Source organism: Oncorhynchus mykiss, chromosome 6 (assembly GCF_057628025.1).
Source record: "Oncorhynchus mykiss isolate SJ-2025 chromosome 6, ASM5762802v1, whole genome shotgun sequence".
In the NCBI taxonomy this organism is placed as follows: Eukaryota; Metazoa; Chordata; class Actinopteri; order Salmoniformes; family Salmonidae; genus Oncorhynchus; species Oncorhynchus mykiss.
In genome coordinates this window covers 16,584,280-16,603,007 of record NC_143027.1, presented here as the reverse complement: position 1 = coordinate 16,603,007, position 18,728 = coordinate 16,584,280, and the positions used below count along the sequence as shown (strand labels likewise).

At 42.3% G+C, this 18,728-nt stretch overlaps 1 protein-coding gene across 1 annotated transcript; it reads right to left on the bottom strand.

Moving 5' to 3' along the window:
* Positions 1 to 2,193: 2,193 nt before the first annotated feature.
* On the bottom strand, positions 2,194 to 14,898 carry slc2a6 (solute carrier family 2 member 6). The gene is made up of 11 exons (XM_021605347.3): positions 14,618 to 14,898; positions 14,342 to 14,495; positions 13,929 to 14,038; positions 7,976 to 8,072; positions 7,056 to 7,155; positions 6,731 to 6,942; positions 6,491 to 6,640; positions 4,049 to 4,157; positions 3,629 to 3,805; positions 3,348 to 3,493; positions 2,194 to 2,693 (listed from the first exon to the last, which is right to left on the bottom strand). Exons 1-11 carry the CDS (start codon positions 14,662 to 14,664, stop codon positions 2,532 to 2,534), a joined length of 1,464 nt encoding a protein of 487 aa, XP_021461022.3. The 5' UTR covers positions 14,665 to 14,898; the 3' UTR covers positions 2,194 to 2,531.
* Positions 14,899 to 18,728: the final 3,830 nt, after the last annotated feature.

Genomic DNA, 18,728 nt, shown 5'->3' with positions numbered 1-18,728 from the left:
GGGGGGAGCCACGATATATACCCCAAAAGAGCCACATTGTGACACTACCTAGAGAGTTTTCATCTTTATTTTTCGTAGCTGTCTACATACCACCACAGACTGATGCTGGCACTAAGACCGCACTCAATGAGCTGTATTCCGCCATGAGCAAACACGAAAATGCTCATCCAGAGGTGGCGCTCCTAGTGGACGGGGACTTTAATGCAGGGAAACTTAAATCTGTTTCACCAAATGTCTATCAGTGTGTTAATTGTGCAACCAGGGGGGAAAGAAAACTCAAGACCACCTTTACTCCACACACAGAGATGCGTATAAAGCTATCCCTTGCACTCCATTTGACAAATCTGACCATAACTCTATCCTCCCGATTCCTGTTTACAAGAATAAATTCAAGCAGGAAGCACCAGTGACAATGTCAATAAAAAAAGTAGTCAGATGAAGCAGATGCTAAGCTACAGGACTGTTTTGCTAGCACTGACTGGAATATGTTCCAGGATTCTTCCAATGGCATTGAGTACATATCAGTCACTGGCTTCATCAATAAGTACAATGACATCATTCCCACAGTGACCCTATTTTTAACTAGGCAAGTCAGCCCAGGAACAGTAGGTTAACTGCCTTGTTCATGGTCAGAACAACATATGTTTTACCTTGTCAGCTCAGCAATTCGATCTTGCAACCTTCCGGTTAGTAGTCCAACGCTATAAACACTAGGCTACCTGCTGCCCATGTGGACAGTTGATGTCGGAAGTTTACATACACCAGCTTCAATTGGCGGCAGATAGCCTAACAGTCTACTGCAAAATGTCTTGATAAACTTCAGAATTCATTTTTCCGTCGATGATAATAGCAAGCTGTCCAGGCCATGAGGCAGCAAAGCAGCCCCAAACTGATGCACCCTCCACCATACTTTACAGTTGGGATGAGGTTTTGATGTTAGTGTGCTGTGCCTTTATTTCTCCACACATAGTGTAGTGTGTTCCTTCCAAACAAATCAACTGAAGTTTCATCTGTTCACATAATATTTTGCCAGTAGCGCTGTGGAATATCCAGGTGCACTTTTGCAAACTTCTTACGTGCAGCAATGTTTTTCTTGGACAGCAGTGGCTTCTTCTGTGGTGTCCTCCCATGAATACCATTCTTGTTTAGTGTTTAATGTATCGTAGACTCGTCAACAGAGATGTTAGCATGTTCCAGAGATTTCTGTAAGTCTTTAGCTGACTCTCTAGGATTCTTCTTAACCTCATTGAGCATTCTGCGTTGTGCTCTTGCAGTCAACTTTGCAGGACGGCCACTCCTAAGGAGAGTACCAACAGTGCTGAACTTCCTCCATTTATAGACAATTTGTCTTACTGTGAACTAATGAACATCAAGGCTTTTATAGATACTTTTGTAACCCTTTCCAGCTTAATGCAAGTCAACAATTCTTAATCTTAGGTCTTCTGAGATCTTTTGTTCGAGACATGGTTCACATCAGGCAATGCTGCTTGTGAATAGCAAACTGACATTTTGTGAGTGTTTTTTATAGGGCAAGGCAGCTCTAAACAACATCTCCAATCTCTTCTCATTGATTGGACTCCAGGTCAACTGACTCCAGGTTAGCTGACTCCTGACTCCAGGTTAGCTGACTCCAGGTTAGCTGACTCCTGACTCCAGGTTAGCTGACTCCAGGTTAGCTGACTCCTGACTCCAGGTTAGCTGACTCCAGGTTAGCTGACTCCTGACTCCAGGTTAGCTCCTGACTCCTGGTTAGTTGACTCCTGACTCCAGGTTAGCTCCTGACTCCTGGTTAGCTGACTCCTGACTCCAGGTTAGCTGACTCCTGACTCCAGGTTAGTTGACTCCTGACTCCAATTAGCTTTTGGAAAAGTAATTAGCCTAGGGGATCACATACTTTTTCAACCCTACACTATGAATGTGTAAATGATGTATTCAATATAGACAAGAAAAATACAATAATGTGTTATTAGTTTAAGCACAGTGTTTGTCTATTGTTGTGACTTAGATGAAGATCAGATCAAATTTGATGACCAAATCCAGGTAAATCCAAAGGGTTCACATATTTTTCTTGCCACTGTAATTGTGTATGATCATCTTCACTTTTTTTTGTAAAAGGAAACGTCTCATTGCTGTTTGTAGAAGAAGGCAAAAGGGTAAGGTTGAGTTTGAATACCTAAAGGGAATTGAGCCGTCTAATTCTGAAACTGGTTTATGGTTAATTTGTCTGTGTGTTACTTAAAAGTCTAACCTCCATTCCCAATGTTCAAATCTATAACCTTTTGTTACAGGTACATGAAGTTGACAGGCAGACAATGGTATTTTTACATGTGTATGTATGTAAAGTCCTTTTACAATTAAATATATGTATGTGATTAATACAACTATATCATTAAGATCTAAGAACAGTGTCTTTGTCCTTTAAAAAACATTTAAATCCCGGAATTGAACACCTGAATAAAATCAATTCATACAAATGACTGCATCATGTTGATGAAGTCCACAATGCTCCAGTAAGCAACAGCAAAGAGGTGCTATGTGTCAATGATGGTGAAACTGCGTCCAGTCCGGAAATAGTTCTCAATCTCCTCCAGTGATCTGTTCCTGGTCTCAGGGACACACACGGCGGTGAAAATTATGTTCACCACACACACCACCGAGAAGAACAGGAACGGAACAAACAGTCCATAGGTCTCCTGTAGAAAACATGGACAACATCTCATTACAAGAGCTTTGTAACACAAAACCATTTTCTATTAGTCGTTGAATGTAGGATTGTAATTTGGGATGTTGTTTGGTGGTGAGTAATAATGTATAAGGGACAAGGATGAATATTTCACATTAACAACATACACGGATGCGATTAGATTAAGCTGTCCCAGGCTGAGCCGAGCTATGGCCCGTTACGTGACCGCTAATCTGCAGCTGCTCTATCATAATGTCAACAATGCAACAGTGCATCATTCAGATACATACATCTCTTTTCCATAAAATACATGCTCTATTTTAAAACTAGTTTTTCATTGGGGAGGCAGATAAAGCATTTTAATCAAAAGCAATCACTTTTGCATGTGAAAACACAGAATCACACTGAATCATACTTAACCAACTTCGCAGTTGGCCAGAACTGGCACCCTGCTCAAGCCCAGGAGGCAGTCCGGTTCCAAATTGAATGCAATAAATGCTAACCCAGATCCCCTCAAGTTCAGTTAAAGAGATGGGTAGGGGAATTACAGTTTTTGAATGTCATAGTAAGAGGATTTATGTTAATTGTAGTATGTTAAATATTTGTCATTAAAATGTACCCATACATTGGATTAGTAGTCAGAGTAATGGAGCAATGAACTCACCACCACATGAATAAAGACATGACTCAAGACAAAGGCAGTCAACCAGCTGACCCCCACACACAGGCCTGACGCGACCCCCCGTGCTCCCAGAGGCAAGATCTCAGACATCAGAAGCCAAGTGATTGGGCCCCATCCCAGAGCATAACCTTGATGAGAAAGGAGCAGCACGGGCAAAAAAGATTACAGCAGGCCTATGTGAAACCAGCCAAGTGTGTTGAGTGTGTTTGGGAAATTACGCATTAAATCTGTATTTCCTCAATCAAGACTCTCAAGAATCTTACCAAATATAAAGACCATGGTGCTTATTAATGGGATGAGGGTGATGGTGTTGAAGGCAGCTTCCCCCTGCTGTGCTATGAGGTCTGTGGGGAGCACAGTACCAGTCAGGTTACCGGAGGGGCAGGGTGTGGTGTGGGAGTACATGTTCATTGTAAGGGTAGCGAGAAACATCAGGAACCCTGCAGAGGAAGAACAAGTGAACAGAAATTAAGTGAAATAAAAAAAATATTTTTTTATTTAAAAAATTCACGATAACACAGTTACACTTATGGTACACTGATTAAATCTGTGGGTCACTTCTGAAAGGCCTATTTGCAGAGCTCAGTGATGATTTTATGGCTTTACTTGTTTGAAAATCATGACTCTGGTCCCTGTCAGAGTACGTAACATGTTATTGTCACTTGGCCTACGAACGCACCCACCTGAGGTATAGAGGAGGGCCTTCCTTCCGGCCTTGTCCATCAAACTGGCAGCAATCACCACAGACAGCAGTCGAATTGTTCCCACCAGCGCAGCATCATACTTAGGTTCCTAGATCAAAGTGGATGCATTTTTTTCAACTGGCAAAGGTAATATAAAATGTCCTGGGTTATAAATGACATGTTCTGTAACATCAAGGTACTGAGGTAAAGGAGCCATTTCCTGATCTAACAGATTGTGTCGTAAACTCACCCCACAGCTTGAACAGATTGTGTCATAAACTCACCCCACAGCTTGAACAGATTGTGTCATAAACTCACCCCACAGCTTGAACAGATTGTGTCATAAACTCACCCCACAGCTTGAACAGATTGTGTCGTAAACTCACCCCACAGCTTGAACAGATTGTGTCATAAACTCACCCCACAGCTTGAACAGATTGTGTCATAAACTCACCCCACAGCTTGAACAGATTGTGTCATAAACTCACCCCACAGTTTGAACAGATTGTGTCGTAAACTCACCCCACAGCTTGAACAGATTGTGTCATAAACTCACCCCACAGCTTGAACAGATTGTGTCATAAACTCACCCCACAGCTTGAACAGATTGTGTCGTAAACTCACCCCACAGCTTGAACAGATTGTGTCATAAACTCACCCCACAGCTTGAACAGATTGTGTCATAAACTCACCCCACAGCTTGAACAGATTGTGTCGTAAACTCACCCCACAGCTTGAACAGATTGTGTCGTAAACTCACCCCACAGCTTGAACAGATTGTGTCATAAACTCACCCCACAGCTTGAACAGATTGTGTCGTAAACTCACCCCACAGCTTGAACAGATTGTGTCATAAACTCACCCCACAGCTTGAACAGATTGTGTCGTAAACTCACCCCACAGCTTGAACAGATTGTGTCATAAACTCACCCCACAGCTTGAACAGATTGTGTCATAAACTCACCCCACAGCTTGAACAGATTGTGTCATAAACTCACCCCACAGCTTGAACAGATTGTGTCATAAACTCACCCCACAGCTTGAACAGATTGTGTCATAAACTCACCCCACAGCTTGAACAGATTGTGTCATAAACTCACCCCACAGCTTGAACAGATTGTGTCATAAACTCACCCCACAGCTTGAACAGATTGTGTCATAAACTCACCCCACAGCTTGAACAGATTGTGTCATAAACTCACCCCACAGCTTGAACAGATTGTGTCGTAAACTCACCCCACAGCTTGAACAGATTGTGTCGTAAACTCACCCCACAGCTTGAACAGATTGTGTCGTAAACTCACCCCACAGCTTGAACAGATTGTGTCGTAAACTCACCCCACAGCTTGAACAGATTGTGTCATAAACTCACCCCACAGCTTGAACAGATTGTGTCGTAAACTCACCCCACAGCTTGAACAGATTGTGTCATAAACTCACCCCACAGCTTGAACAGATTGTGTCGTAAACTCACCCCACAGCTTGAACAGATTGTGTCATAAACTCACCCCACAGCTTGAACAGATTGTGTCGTAAACTCACCCCACAGCTTGAACAGATTGTGTCGTAAACTCACCCCACAGCTTGAACAGATTGTGTCGTAAACTCACCCCACAGCTTGAACAGATTGTGTCGTAAACTCACCCCACAGCTTGAACAGATTGTGTCGTAAACTCACCCTACAGCTTGAACAGATTGTGTCATAAACTCACCCCACAGCTTGAACAGATTGTGTCATAAACTCACCCCACAGCTTGAACAGATTGTGTCATAAACTCACCCCACAGCTTGAACAGATTGTGTCATAAACTCACCCCACAGCTTGAACAGATTGTGTCATAAACTCACCCCACAGCTTGAACAGATTGTGTCATAAACTCACCCCACAGCTTGAACAGATTGTGTCGTAAACTCACCCCACAGCTTGAACAGATTGTGTCATAAACTCACCCCACAGCTTGAACAGATTGTGTCGTAAACTCACCCCACAGCTTGAACAGATTGTGTCGTAAACTCACCCCACAGCTTGAACAGATTGTGTCGTAAACTCACCCCACAGCTTGAAATGTCTCCACTGGCGCAGCCGAATTGCTAGCTTTTCTGTGGCGCAGCTGGTTAGTACGTTGACAAACAGGGCGGATACGTGTGTTGGCGAGGCAGAGGGCACGAGACCAAATACCGGTAAAGATGTGAGCAGGGAAGCAATACTGCTAAGCAGCACAATGCCTGTTACACCGATACAGTTTAACTTGATCCCACCTAATCCATTACCCTTTTTTCACGATCGTTCCAACCTGAACCAAACTGTGCTGGCTCAGATATTTCTAAATATTCCAGCAGTTTCAGAAACTATGGTAGATGCGTAACCAGACCAGCTCAGTGCAGCTTGGTTTGGCTCAGTAGTGTGAAAAGCCCCATAGCAGGGAAACAAAAGACACGTACCAGGAAGACATCAGTCTTGTGGAAGATGGGCTCCAGATACACCAGGATGGGAGTTATGCCAGTCATCTGCTGAAGGAACCTCATCACTATGGAGATCAGGATGGGCTTGTAGTAAAATGCTGTTGTCAAATCGGACCACCTGATTCTCCCCTGGAGGAAAGGAGAAACACCAAATGTATTCAATCCGAACATCTCCAATAAGTCTTTGGAGGCAGTCAAACCAAAGTACTGTCTGTGTACCTGAGACGAGATACTGAGTTCAATCCTGTTGAACTCTGTCATGAAGTCTGAGTCGGGCCCCCTCAGAAACTCCAGGGCCTTGCAGGCCTGCTCCTGTTTGCCACAGATGATGAGGTAGCGGGGAGAGTTGGGCATGAAGCACAGCAGCAGCAGCATGAGCAGAGCTGGGATCTCCCCCACCACAGCCAGCCACTGCCATGGAACCACCAGCCCTTCACCAAACGCATACAAATTCACAGATCTTAACAGCAACATAGACCTCCTGGATGGCCACCTACAGTATCTACCCATGTACGAGATGTGTCAGAGGGAGATTGGTTCTTACCAAGGACATAGAGTGACAGGGCTCCAAACACAGCAGTGATTTGAGGGCACGATCCCAAAGCCCCCCTAACTTTGGGGTGGGAGATCTCCGATATATACACCTGGAGCAGTGCAAGAGAAGAGAACACAACAACATCATCACTAATGTAAGGTGTGACAGTAAGCCCATAAGCCTGTTGTCTAAGATGGGTTTATATTTCCTGGAGAGGGGATTTCAGGACACATCAATAGATCAGGTTAACCAGTTTACTAAGGACATATTCTGAAGTCCACAGCAGTATCTAAATGGTCCAACTCTTTGTTATTGGATAAAGCATCAGAAGAGCACACAGTGGTATAAAGTACTTATGTAAAAAATACTTTAAAGAACTACTTAAGTACAGATACCCCCAAAAATGACTTAACTGTTTATATTTTTGACAACATTTACTTTACTACATTACTAAAGAAAATGATGTCATTTTTAATCAATACACTTTCTCTGACACCCAAAAATACTTGTTACATTTTGAATGCTTAGCAGTACGGGAAAATGTTTCAGTTCACACACTTATCAAGAGAACACCCCTGGTCATCCCTACTGCCTCTGATCTGGCGGAATCACTAAACACAAATGCTTCACTTGTAGATGATGTCTAAGTTTTGGAGTGTGCCCCTGGCTATACATAAATAAATAAATAAATAAACATAAAAATGGGTAATATAAGGAATTTGAAATGATTTATACTTTTACTTTTGATACTTAAGTATATTTTAGCAATTCCATTTACTTTTGACAGTAAAGTATATTTAAAACCAAATACCTTTAGACATTTACTCTAGTATTTTACTGGGTGACTTTTACTTGAGTCATTTTCTATTAAAGTATGACAATTGGGTACTTTTTCCACCACTGAGAGCACACAACATTATCAGACCTACAGGTATGGAAGCAGCAGTCATGCCACCAGCGATACCAGTCAGGAACCTGCCTAGGTGTAGCATCCAAGTAGCTTGTGCCCCTCCCATCAGAATGTACCTGTAAGGGTTGGAAGGAGGTATACAACAAATATTTTTATTTTTATCCAAACAACTTTGTTAATAATTACCTTATGATGTAATGTGGCCTAATGCATTGGGGCTTTTTGTAAATACAATCAAATCAAATGTTATTGGTCACATACACATGGTTAGCAGATGTTATTGGTCACATACACATGGTTAGCAGATGTTATTGCAAGTGTAGTGAAATGCTTATGGTTCTAGACCCGAGGTAATATCTAACAATTGCACAACAAAACCTAATACACACAATCTAGTAAAGGAATGAGATAAGAATACATAAGTATAAAATATATGGATAAGCAGTGACAGAGTGGCTAAAATGCAATAGATACTGGAGGATACAGTATACATTATACACATGAGATGAGTAGTGCGAGATATGTAAACATTCTTAAAGTGGCATTATTAAAGTGACTAGTGTTCCATTTATTAAAGTGGCCAATGATATCAAGTCTGTAGGTAGGCAGCCGCCTCTCTGTGCTAGCGATGGCTGTTTAACAATCTGATAACCTTGAGATAGAAGCTGTTTTCAATCTCTCTGTCCCAGCTTTGATGCACCTGTTCTGATCTCGCCTTATGGATGGAAGCGGGGTGAACAGGCAGTGGTTTGGGTGGTTATTGCCCTTGATGATCTTTTTTGCCTTCCTGTGACATCGGGTGTTGTAGGTGTCCTGGAGGGCAGGTAGTTTGCCCCCAGTGATGCGTTGTGCAGACCGCACCACCCTCTGGAGAGCCCTGCGGTTGTGAGCGGTGCAGTTGCTGTACCAGGCGGTGATACAGCCCGACAGGATGCTCTCAATTGTGCACCTGTAAAAGTTAGTGAGGGTTTTCGATGACAAGCCACATTTTTTCAGCCTCCTGAGGTTAAAGGGGCACTGTCTGTGTGTGTGGACCATTTCAGTTTGTTGGTGATATGTACACCGAGGAACTTAAAACTTAAAACTCCACCTTCTCCACTGCTGTCTCATCAATGTGGATAGGGGGGTGCTCCCTTTGCTGTTTCCTGAAGTCCACGATCATCTCTTTTGTTTTGCTGACATTGAGTGAGAGGTTATTTTCCTGACACCACACTCCGAGGGCCCTCCCCTCCTCCCTGTAGGCTGTCTCATCGTTGTCCCCAGCTAGCCATGTTTACATGAAACAGAGTATGTTACAATCCCGGATATCTCTTTGGAAAGCAACTCATTTTTTGCAATAGTTTTTTATTGGTTTTTAAAAGTAGATATTAAGACAGTACATAATGTACAGCAACAGGACCTGCCTTTCATCAGGCCTACAAGCCCTCAATCCAGCCTCTCTCAGCCTATTGCGGACAGTCTGAGCACTGATGGAGGGATTGTGCATTCCTGGTGTAACTCGGGCAGTTGTTGTTGCTGTTGTTGTTGCCATCCTGTACCAGTCGTGGTGGTGTCCTGTACCAGGTGTGATGTTTGGATGTACCAATCATGTGCAGGTGTTGTTACACGTGGTCTGCCACTGCGAGGACGATCGATCAGCTGTCCGTCCTGTCTCCCTGGGGCGCTGTCTTAGGCGTTTCACAGTACGGACATTGCAATTTATTGCCCTGGCCACATCTGCAGTCCTCATGCCTCCTTGCAGCATGCCTAAGGCACGTTCACGCAGATGAGCAGGGACCCTGGGCATCTTTCTTCTGGTGTTTTTCAGTCAGTAGAAAGGCCTCTTTAGTGTCCTAAGTTTTCATAAATGTGACCTTAATTGCCTACCGTCTGTAAGCTGTTAGTGTCTTAACGACCGTTCCACAGGTGCATGTTCATTAATTCTTTATGGTTTATTGAGCAATCATGGGAAACAGTGTTTAAACCCTTTACAATGAAGATCTGTGAAGGTATTTGGATATTTATGAATTATCTTTGAAAGACAGGGTCCTGAAAAAAGGACATTTCTTTTTTTGCTGAATTTATATATACATTTTTGTCCGATATCACTTTCGGCTCTACGAACAGAACATCTCTGGGAATCAAAATAGCAGAGCCACGGCATTTAGCATGAAACTTGGAATGGAATATCTGTGAGAATCTGTCTAGAATGATCCGTAATGCAAAAATGTGTTTCCTGGAGATACTCTATATCTGCCTTTAATTTCTGTAAATGGGAAAATACCTTACTACATTTGACTGGGTGGTTCAAATGCGGTGTTCCAACTGACAAATGTAGCTACTGCCCTGCCTAGCCTATTTGGCAATGCCATAGTTAAGAGTAAGGACCTTTAAAACCTTTGAAAACCTCTGCAAGGGGGACAGGGAGGTGGGGAGAGGAATAAAAATAAATAAATAAAACAAAATAAATAATAGTAATTATAATAAAACATTTAATTAAAAACATACATTCACATTGAGGAGAACTAGTATGAACAGTACTGGCCTCTCCCCAAATGAGATGCTGCACTAACCCCTCGTACACACTTACACCGCATACCGATAACAGTTTACCTAGAGAGACTGAGCCTCACCCGAATTTATCCAAATACACACACACACACACACACACACACACACACACACACACACACACACACACACACACACACACACACTGATTAGTGAATTCCTTGTGTAACGGATGTGAAACGGCTAGCTTAGTTAGCGTGGGCGCTAAATAGCGTTTCAATCAGTGACGTCACTTGCTCTGAGACCTTGAAGTAGTAGTTCCCCTTGCTCTGCAAGGGCCGCGGCTTTTGGGTAACGATGCTTCGAGGGTGACTGTTGATGTGTGCAGAAGGTCGCTAGTTCGCGCCCGGCTATGGGCGAGGGGACGGTCTAAATTTGTACTGTTACACTTGCCATATGGCATAACATCCAAACTTTCAATGTACATTTTTATGTAATTTATAGTGTCTGAGAGTAAATATCTCAGTGTGGTTACCCTGTTACTTTTGTGTTCTGTAACACTTCAATTATGTTTTGTTAATTTAAGATAACCTCACATTACAGTCAACAGGCTATTAAAAGGAGAGGAAACAAAACTCCCTTAAAAATATAACAATAACAAACAGATTTGAGTATACTGTAACGTGCCGCAATTCACAATAGCCCCTTTCAAAACACCCAGTTCAAACAGCTCTTACTGCTAAAATAGCAGGGCTGTGCAGGTCAATAAATATACCATTAACTTGTATACCCTCTAGTGAATTTAGTTGGTATGACATGTAATGCAAAGATTTGTAGAAAGCCCATGATCTACAACGATAATTTAGATGTATAACTCCAAACTATGCAGGGGAAAGATAACAACTATGGCTGCGTTGCGCTTGCACCATGGATTAACGATACAGAAGCAAAAGACCAGCATTAAACCAAAAAAGGGAAACGCTTTGCTGTAAATTATATGTAAACTAATGGTTGCCTCAAAAAATGACAGCTAAACAAACTAGTGAGATCGTTAGATGTACATAATGTGCAATATATGTTGTACTATGTAGCCATCTAAGCAAAATAACAAGATTACTAAAGTATTATTTCACTTTTGGTCTAAGCATCATGAATATTAATGCTGATGTGCTCTTGTCCGAATTATCTGAGATTGAGAACAAGTGATGTCAGCTAAAGTTAGCTAAAAAGGTCAGATCTGTAACATAAATGTTAGCTAACTAACTAATCTGGCATTAACATGGGCCATCATAATCAAAAATGATGATTACTGGGAAAATTCACATAATGTCATAGCTAGTTACCCATCTTCTCCAGGTGGAGTTACAGTCCCTTGCAGCACAAGTAACCAGTCTGTTAACAGATCAACAACAGTAACGCCCGTGCAGCTGGATGGCCCAGTTCAGTCCTTAAACTGGCTAGCATAGTTTACCTCCTGATTGCCAAATAGCCCGTTGCTTCCTAGCTTGGTTTGTTAGGCTAACATTTCACCCAACATTAGAAAGAGAACTGAATTACTGTTGTGTTCGATCTTCACTTGTGTGTCAAATTCTTCAGAATGAAACCCTTAGCTAGCGCTGGTTCTGAGATGCTTTTCCGAACGCCATCTGGGGTTGTTATCCTCAAATCCACAGGGTACCACAGGGCATAACAGATTCCCTCACAGCCCCTGATCATAGCCCTCTGCTTGGTAACCGCTTGAGTGTAGTCAGGGTAGATTCGAATCCAAATGTGGATATCACTTGTTTGACCTCGCCTGCTTTGCGGAGGATTTATTCTTTCTCTTGGTAGTAGTGGCATCTTATCACGAATGCTTGTGGTGGCTGGTCATCTCCCGGTCTCTCTCGTAGAGCGCGATGTGCGCGGTCTAGCAGTGGGACTTTATCCAGTCCGAGTGCCAATTGTAGCATCTCTGCCATGAACTCTGTAGTGCGCTTGCCATCCTCTTGTCTCGCTCTCACACCCGCCACACGTAAATTCGTATGACGGGATAAAGCCTCCAAATTGTAGTTGTTCTCTTGAAGTTACTTGATTTCCTTTTTTTCATTTGGAGAACATGCCTTTCCAGCGTGGTGATCGAGTCTGAGTGGCCATTAGCCGCTGTCTCCAGGCTGGCTGTCTCCAGGCTGGTCATGCGGTCATCCTCTCTCAGCTGGCTAACCTGAATGTGTAGCTCTGCCAACTGCATCTCTGCATTTTCGTCCATTTGGCAATGAATTCCTGCTTAATTTCTGTTAATGCCTGTAGAATACCTTCTTGTCCATTCGCCATTCTGTGTTATGCACTATAGCCCGTTACCATATATGTGATTGAATAATATCTGCTGTTGGCTTGTGTGGATGTATATACGTGTTATGCAACATAGCTGACTTGAAACATTGTTAACAGTTTCAGGGCCATGGGCCTTTCTCATGATGGAAAAATACAGAATAACATGAAGACAGGAACAGTGCAATGAGTTGGGGGGGCACATTCAGAACGTAGTGTTGCAAGAACAAACGGTATTTTGTTAGATAACGGTATCGAGCATGAGCGCATAGATAGATATTCTTCACAGCAACAGTTACATCTATCAACTGGAGCGCCCGGGGCCGGGACCAGCTCTACGCCAACAATCAACGATACCAATCAAATATTTAAATGTTCTAGTGAGGAGCTCAGAAAAGTATGTCTCACATGGCGCCGCTCCACCCTTGAGCCTTTGGAAAGCAAATATTGCCCTGATTTTGTTGACTTTTTTAACTTAGGGATTGAACATTAACGAGTAGTATACAGTACTAGGATACGGTGGGTGGTGGGCACGCATCCGAAGCCTCACTAGAAGACCGCTCCGGCACCCTCTCCTCCGGCAGCGTTGTTTTGGGTCAGCCTCTGGAATCAGTTCAAATGGGTCCACTTTGGGAAAGTGGTATTCCTGGTCGTAGTGCTGGTTGTGATGGTAAGTTGACGTCTCTCTGGTTGGATCTAGCCTGTTCAGTGGAAGTTTTCAGCTCCTCTCTCAGCTGGCTAACCTGAATTTGTAGCTCTGCCAACTGCATCTCTGCATTTTCGTCCATTTTGTCAATGAATTCCTGCTTAATTTCAGTTAATTTTATTCAATAGTTCTTCCCGGCTGTATGTAATAACACGTAAGGTTTTCTGGGCTAACAATGTAAGAAATAATACATTAAAAAAACAATACTGCACATTTTCTTAAGGATTAGAAGCGATGCTGCCAACTCTATCGGTGCCATCTTGGTAGTAGTGTATATGAGTATTCAGACCCTTTCCCCGTTTCCACATTTTGTTACATTACAGCCTTATTCTAAATTGGATTAAATTACTTTCTTTCCCCTCATCAATCTACACTTAATGACAAAGTAATGTATTTGTTCCTTGTTCTTTCAGGAAATAACCAGAAAATGTATATTTCCATCCAGAACATGTGTACATAGCTTACGTACCCTACTGTTGAGGGGACTGCTGACACCATGATGCTCAACTTCCGGCCAATCAGGTCATTCAGAAGCATGGCACCAAGTCCTCCTGCTGCTGCCCCCAGTGTGAAAATAGACTAATAAAAGAAACAGTCACTGCACAGTCAAATAGGGACATGCTTAAAACTAAAGAGGAATGTTTCAGGACATAGTGCTACTTACACTTACATCTCACACTTTATACTGAATGGGTCAAGTATATGGATTGTCTGATTGACTTGACAATATATCTGTACTTTTATTTCAAAAAATATATATATACATTATCATTGAGTTAAGGCATTATCTTATTGGCTGTCATCGGACAACATTCTCTTAATGAAGGAGACACTGAATGAATGAGAAGACATCTGTTGTTTTTCCCGCTCTGTCTCACTCACCCCAAACCAGGCTATCTGTTCTGTGTCCATTCTCAATTGGGGGTTATCACTGTTTTTGAGTTGAGGGATCACTGGGGAGGGGTACACCAAGGCATAGCCGAAATTGAAATTCCCCAAAACAGCAGAAAAAACAGCGAGGTATAGCCTGGCATTGCTGTGAATGAAAAAAAGGAAGTAATACGAATAAACAACTTATTTTATTTTAAATAGCATTTGGTCAGAATCTCTGATGGCTTTGATAGAAAGCAGCACATAAATTATATGATTGTAGCCTACCTTGTGCGCGATGTGGGCTTGATTATTAGCGGTGTTTTCTCGTCCATTTTCCTTGTAGCAACCTGTAGAACCTGTCTTAAACTAGTTCTAATGCTATTGTCATTTAACAAGCTGAAAGTGGAACTAGAGTTTTGCAATCACAACCAATTCCATTGTGTCATCATAGGAAGGAAGGAGAACATAAATCCCCAGTCTGTGGGAAAGTGTACACTTGTGTGTCATATGGTCATAATTCCTTGGTTGAGCAACAGACCTAAACATGTGAAAGGTTGTCTTATCTCATATAGCACACACATTGTTCAGTCATTACAGACTTGTCATTTACCAACAAATTATTTTAGTTTTTGTTTTAGGGGGTAGATCAGCTTTAATATAGCAGATAGATTATAGCTTCCATCAATGTAATTGTCTGCATCATATATTTTCTTTGTAAATATATATATATATACAGTATATATATATTTTCTCTTTATAAATAATAATAATACTAGTGAGCACCACATGGAGTAGACGACTACCTTCTCCTCACCCCTGCTTAAATTTGATTTAAATTCTACTTTTGCCCGACCAAAATGTTACAATGAGCAACTCCATGAGAAACAAGGCCAAGGGAAAACTAATTAATCAAAAAACAGAAATGAAAGACGGCAAAGTCCCCACCACAGCACAAGACGAGGATGGTGATGCTTGCGTTAGCCTGGCTGTAATTGCTAGCATGGCTAACCCTGACTCAGAGCCCTCACCGACTATTATATTAGCAGCTATCAAGAAAATGGAAGAGGACATGAACACTCAATTTAATCATCTCCACTCATCCTTACAGTCAGTGCAAGCCTCCATGGCTGAATATACAACCCGCATTATTGATCTGGAAGGAAACGCAGGTGACCACGAGACACGCATCGCCACCCTCGAGGGACAGTATGAAGAGCTACTAACAGCAAACAAAGCTTTGAAACTCAAGCTAATTGACCTTGAGGGACATTCAATGCATTCAAATATCAAAATCACAGGCTTGGAAGAAAAAATTGAGAAGGGCAGACCAACACAGTTCTTGGCAGTATTTATACCAAAACTGTTAGGGATTGACCATTTCCCCCAAGGCCGAAAGTGGCTCTCCGCTGCGCTGCCCGCATCATGATTGCCAAAATACACCACGGCCCCGAGAGGGAAAAGATTCTGCGCCTGTCCCGCCAGCAATTCCCCATATCCTTCAACGGAGCTCAGGTTAACATATACCCAGACTACACTGCTGAGGTAACCAAGTAGCGCCAGGCCTTTGATGGAGCTCGGAAGAAGCTCAGAGATGCAGGAATCAGACATGGCCTCCTCTTCCCTGCTTGGCTGATTCTTACCCATGGTACGGTAGAGAAGGTGTTTTAAAAACCACAGGATGCCAAGTCTTTCATTGACAGGATTACTTCTATAGCCACCAAGGCCTAGGACCATTAGGGCCGGCCAGAGCAGCTGTTCACAGTGATCGGTGGGCCGGTTTATCCCGCAGTTTTCAGATATGACAGTGCTGTCATAGTCCTACAGGCGGGTAAATCTGCACCTGACCGATTTCCCTGTTTCAGTAGGGACATATTGACAACATTGTTTGGCTCAATTCAGTTATTTTCTAAGAGCAATTGTTATAGACATAAGAGTGAGGGGGCCCAGTCGGACCACCTGAAGGTACACAAATTTAGTTTCACTATACATTGGTTAGCAAACCTATGCCTCCCTGTAGTGTCCAGCAGTTCCACAATGTTTATGTGGGAATTTATATTCCACTTTGTTTGGGGAAGTGGACGGGGGAGGGAGGTGGAGAATGTTTTTTCATTTTTTTTCATTTTTTTTCATTTTTTTTCATTTGTCCTTTGCTCTTTACATGTTGCGCCAACCCTACTGTTACAATTATAATGTATTTGAGGACCAAATAATTATTTCTTATGACTACTGATAATTACTTCTTTACATTACCCTTCTTTCGTGGAATGTACAAGGTTTGAGAATGAATTTGAAAAGAGGAAACATTTTCTCACATTTGAAATCTTTATCTGGAGATATTGTGTTTCTACGAAAAACTCACATGAAGCATACAGAGCAATGGAGATTAAAATGTAGTTAGGTATCACAGATTTACCAATCAACTTTTTCATCCAAGACTAGAGGTGTAGCCATATTATTTCGAAAAACTGTCCCATTCAAACATATTTCAACTATAAGCGACCACAATGGCCGCTTTATTATAGTAATAGGCCACATTCTATCACGACATGTAACATTTATAAATCTTTATGCACCGAACCTCGATGAACCAGGGTTATTTTTGAATGTCTTCAGTCTCTTACCAGATTTATCAACCACACATTTAATTACAGGCAGAGATTTGAACTGCATTTTGGATCATTATATGGATAGGCTTCCTACTCGCCCTACCACTTCACTGAATTCCACTACTGTCTTGAATCATTTAATTGGAACAATGAACCTTGTCGATATGTGGAGATTACAACACCCTACGGATAAGGATTATTCTTTCTTCTCACATGTGCATAAATCATACACAAGAATTTACTACTTTTTAAACAGGCTCTAAATTGACATCTAACGTCACCTCTATAATATAATAACTTCCGATCACAGCCCCATTTTATTACAAATGGATTTCGGCAGAACAAGGCCGCAATTCAGTTGGCGATTTAATCCAACATTGCTCAATGATGAACAATTTCACCAACAAACAGCCAATTTAATTACGGACTATATGTCTCAGAATGATACTGCTGATGTATCCGACTCGACTTTGTGGGAGGTATTTAAGGCTGTTATGTGTGGGCATATAATATATGAGGCTACCATGAAAAAATGTAGGCAGAGAAGATTATTAGAAATTGAGGCCCAGCTCCCGGTGCTTGAGAGAGTCTATATGGAACCGCCCTTATCTTCCAAGTTGAATGACATAATAAAACTCAAATATGAATACAATACTATTCTCTCTAACCAAGTAAACACAATGCTATTAAAGATTAAACAAACATACTTAGAGTTGGCTAACAAACCGGATAAACTACTGGCACGCCAGCTGAGAGGTATACAGGCCAATAGAGCTATTCATATAATTACATCTAGTACAGGAGCTGTTACTACAGACCCAAAAGAACACAAAGTGATAACAAAGTGTTATCAAGACCTCTACACCTGCAGATGCCGCGAAAATGTCTGATTTCCTCCATTCCCTTTCCCTACCTAATTTATGGGGTGCTGCTCAAATGGAGCTAAATCCAGAGAACTTTAGAAGAGGTTGTTTCTGCAGTATGTAGCTGATGTTCTGAAAGAGCTGCAAAATCTGCACCCCTACAAATCAGACGGGCTAGACAATCTGGACCCTCTCTTTCTAAAATTATCCCCCGAAATTGTTGCAACCCCTATTACTAGCCTGTTCAACCTCTCTTTCCTATCGTCTGAGATCCCCAAAGATTGGAAAGCTGCCGCGGTCATCCCCCTCTTCAAAGGGGGAGAAACTCTAGACCCAAACTGCTACAGACCTATATCTATTCTACCCTGCCTTTCCAAGGTCTTCGAAAGCCAAGTTAACAAACAGATCACCGACTTTCGAATCCCACCGTACCTTCTCCGCTATGCAATCTGGTTTCCGAGCTGGTCATGGGTGCACCTCAGCCATGCTCAAGGTCCTAAACGATATCATAACCGCCATCGATAAGAGACAATACTGTGCAGCTGTATTCATCGACCTGGCCAAGGCCTTTCGACTCCGTCAATCACCACATTCTTATCGGCAGACTCAACAGCCTTGATTTCCCAAATGACTGCCTCGCCTGGTTCACCAACTACTTCTCAGACAGAGTTCAGTGTGTCAAATCGGAGGGCCTGTTGTCCGGACCTCTGGAAGTCTCTATGGGGGTGCCACAGGATTCAATTCTCGGGCCGACTCTTTTCTCTGTATACATCAATGATGTCGCTCTTGCTGCTGGTGATTCTCTGATCCACCTCTATGCAGATGACACCATTTTGTATACTTCTGGCCCTTCTTTGGACAATGTGTTAACTAACCTCCAGACAAGCTTCAATGCCATACAACTCTCCTTCCGGGGCCTCCAACTGC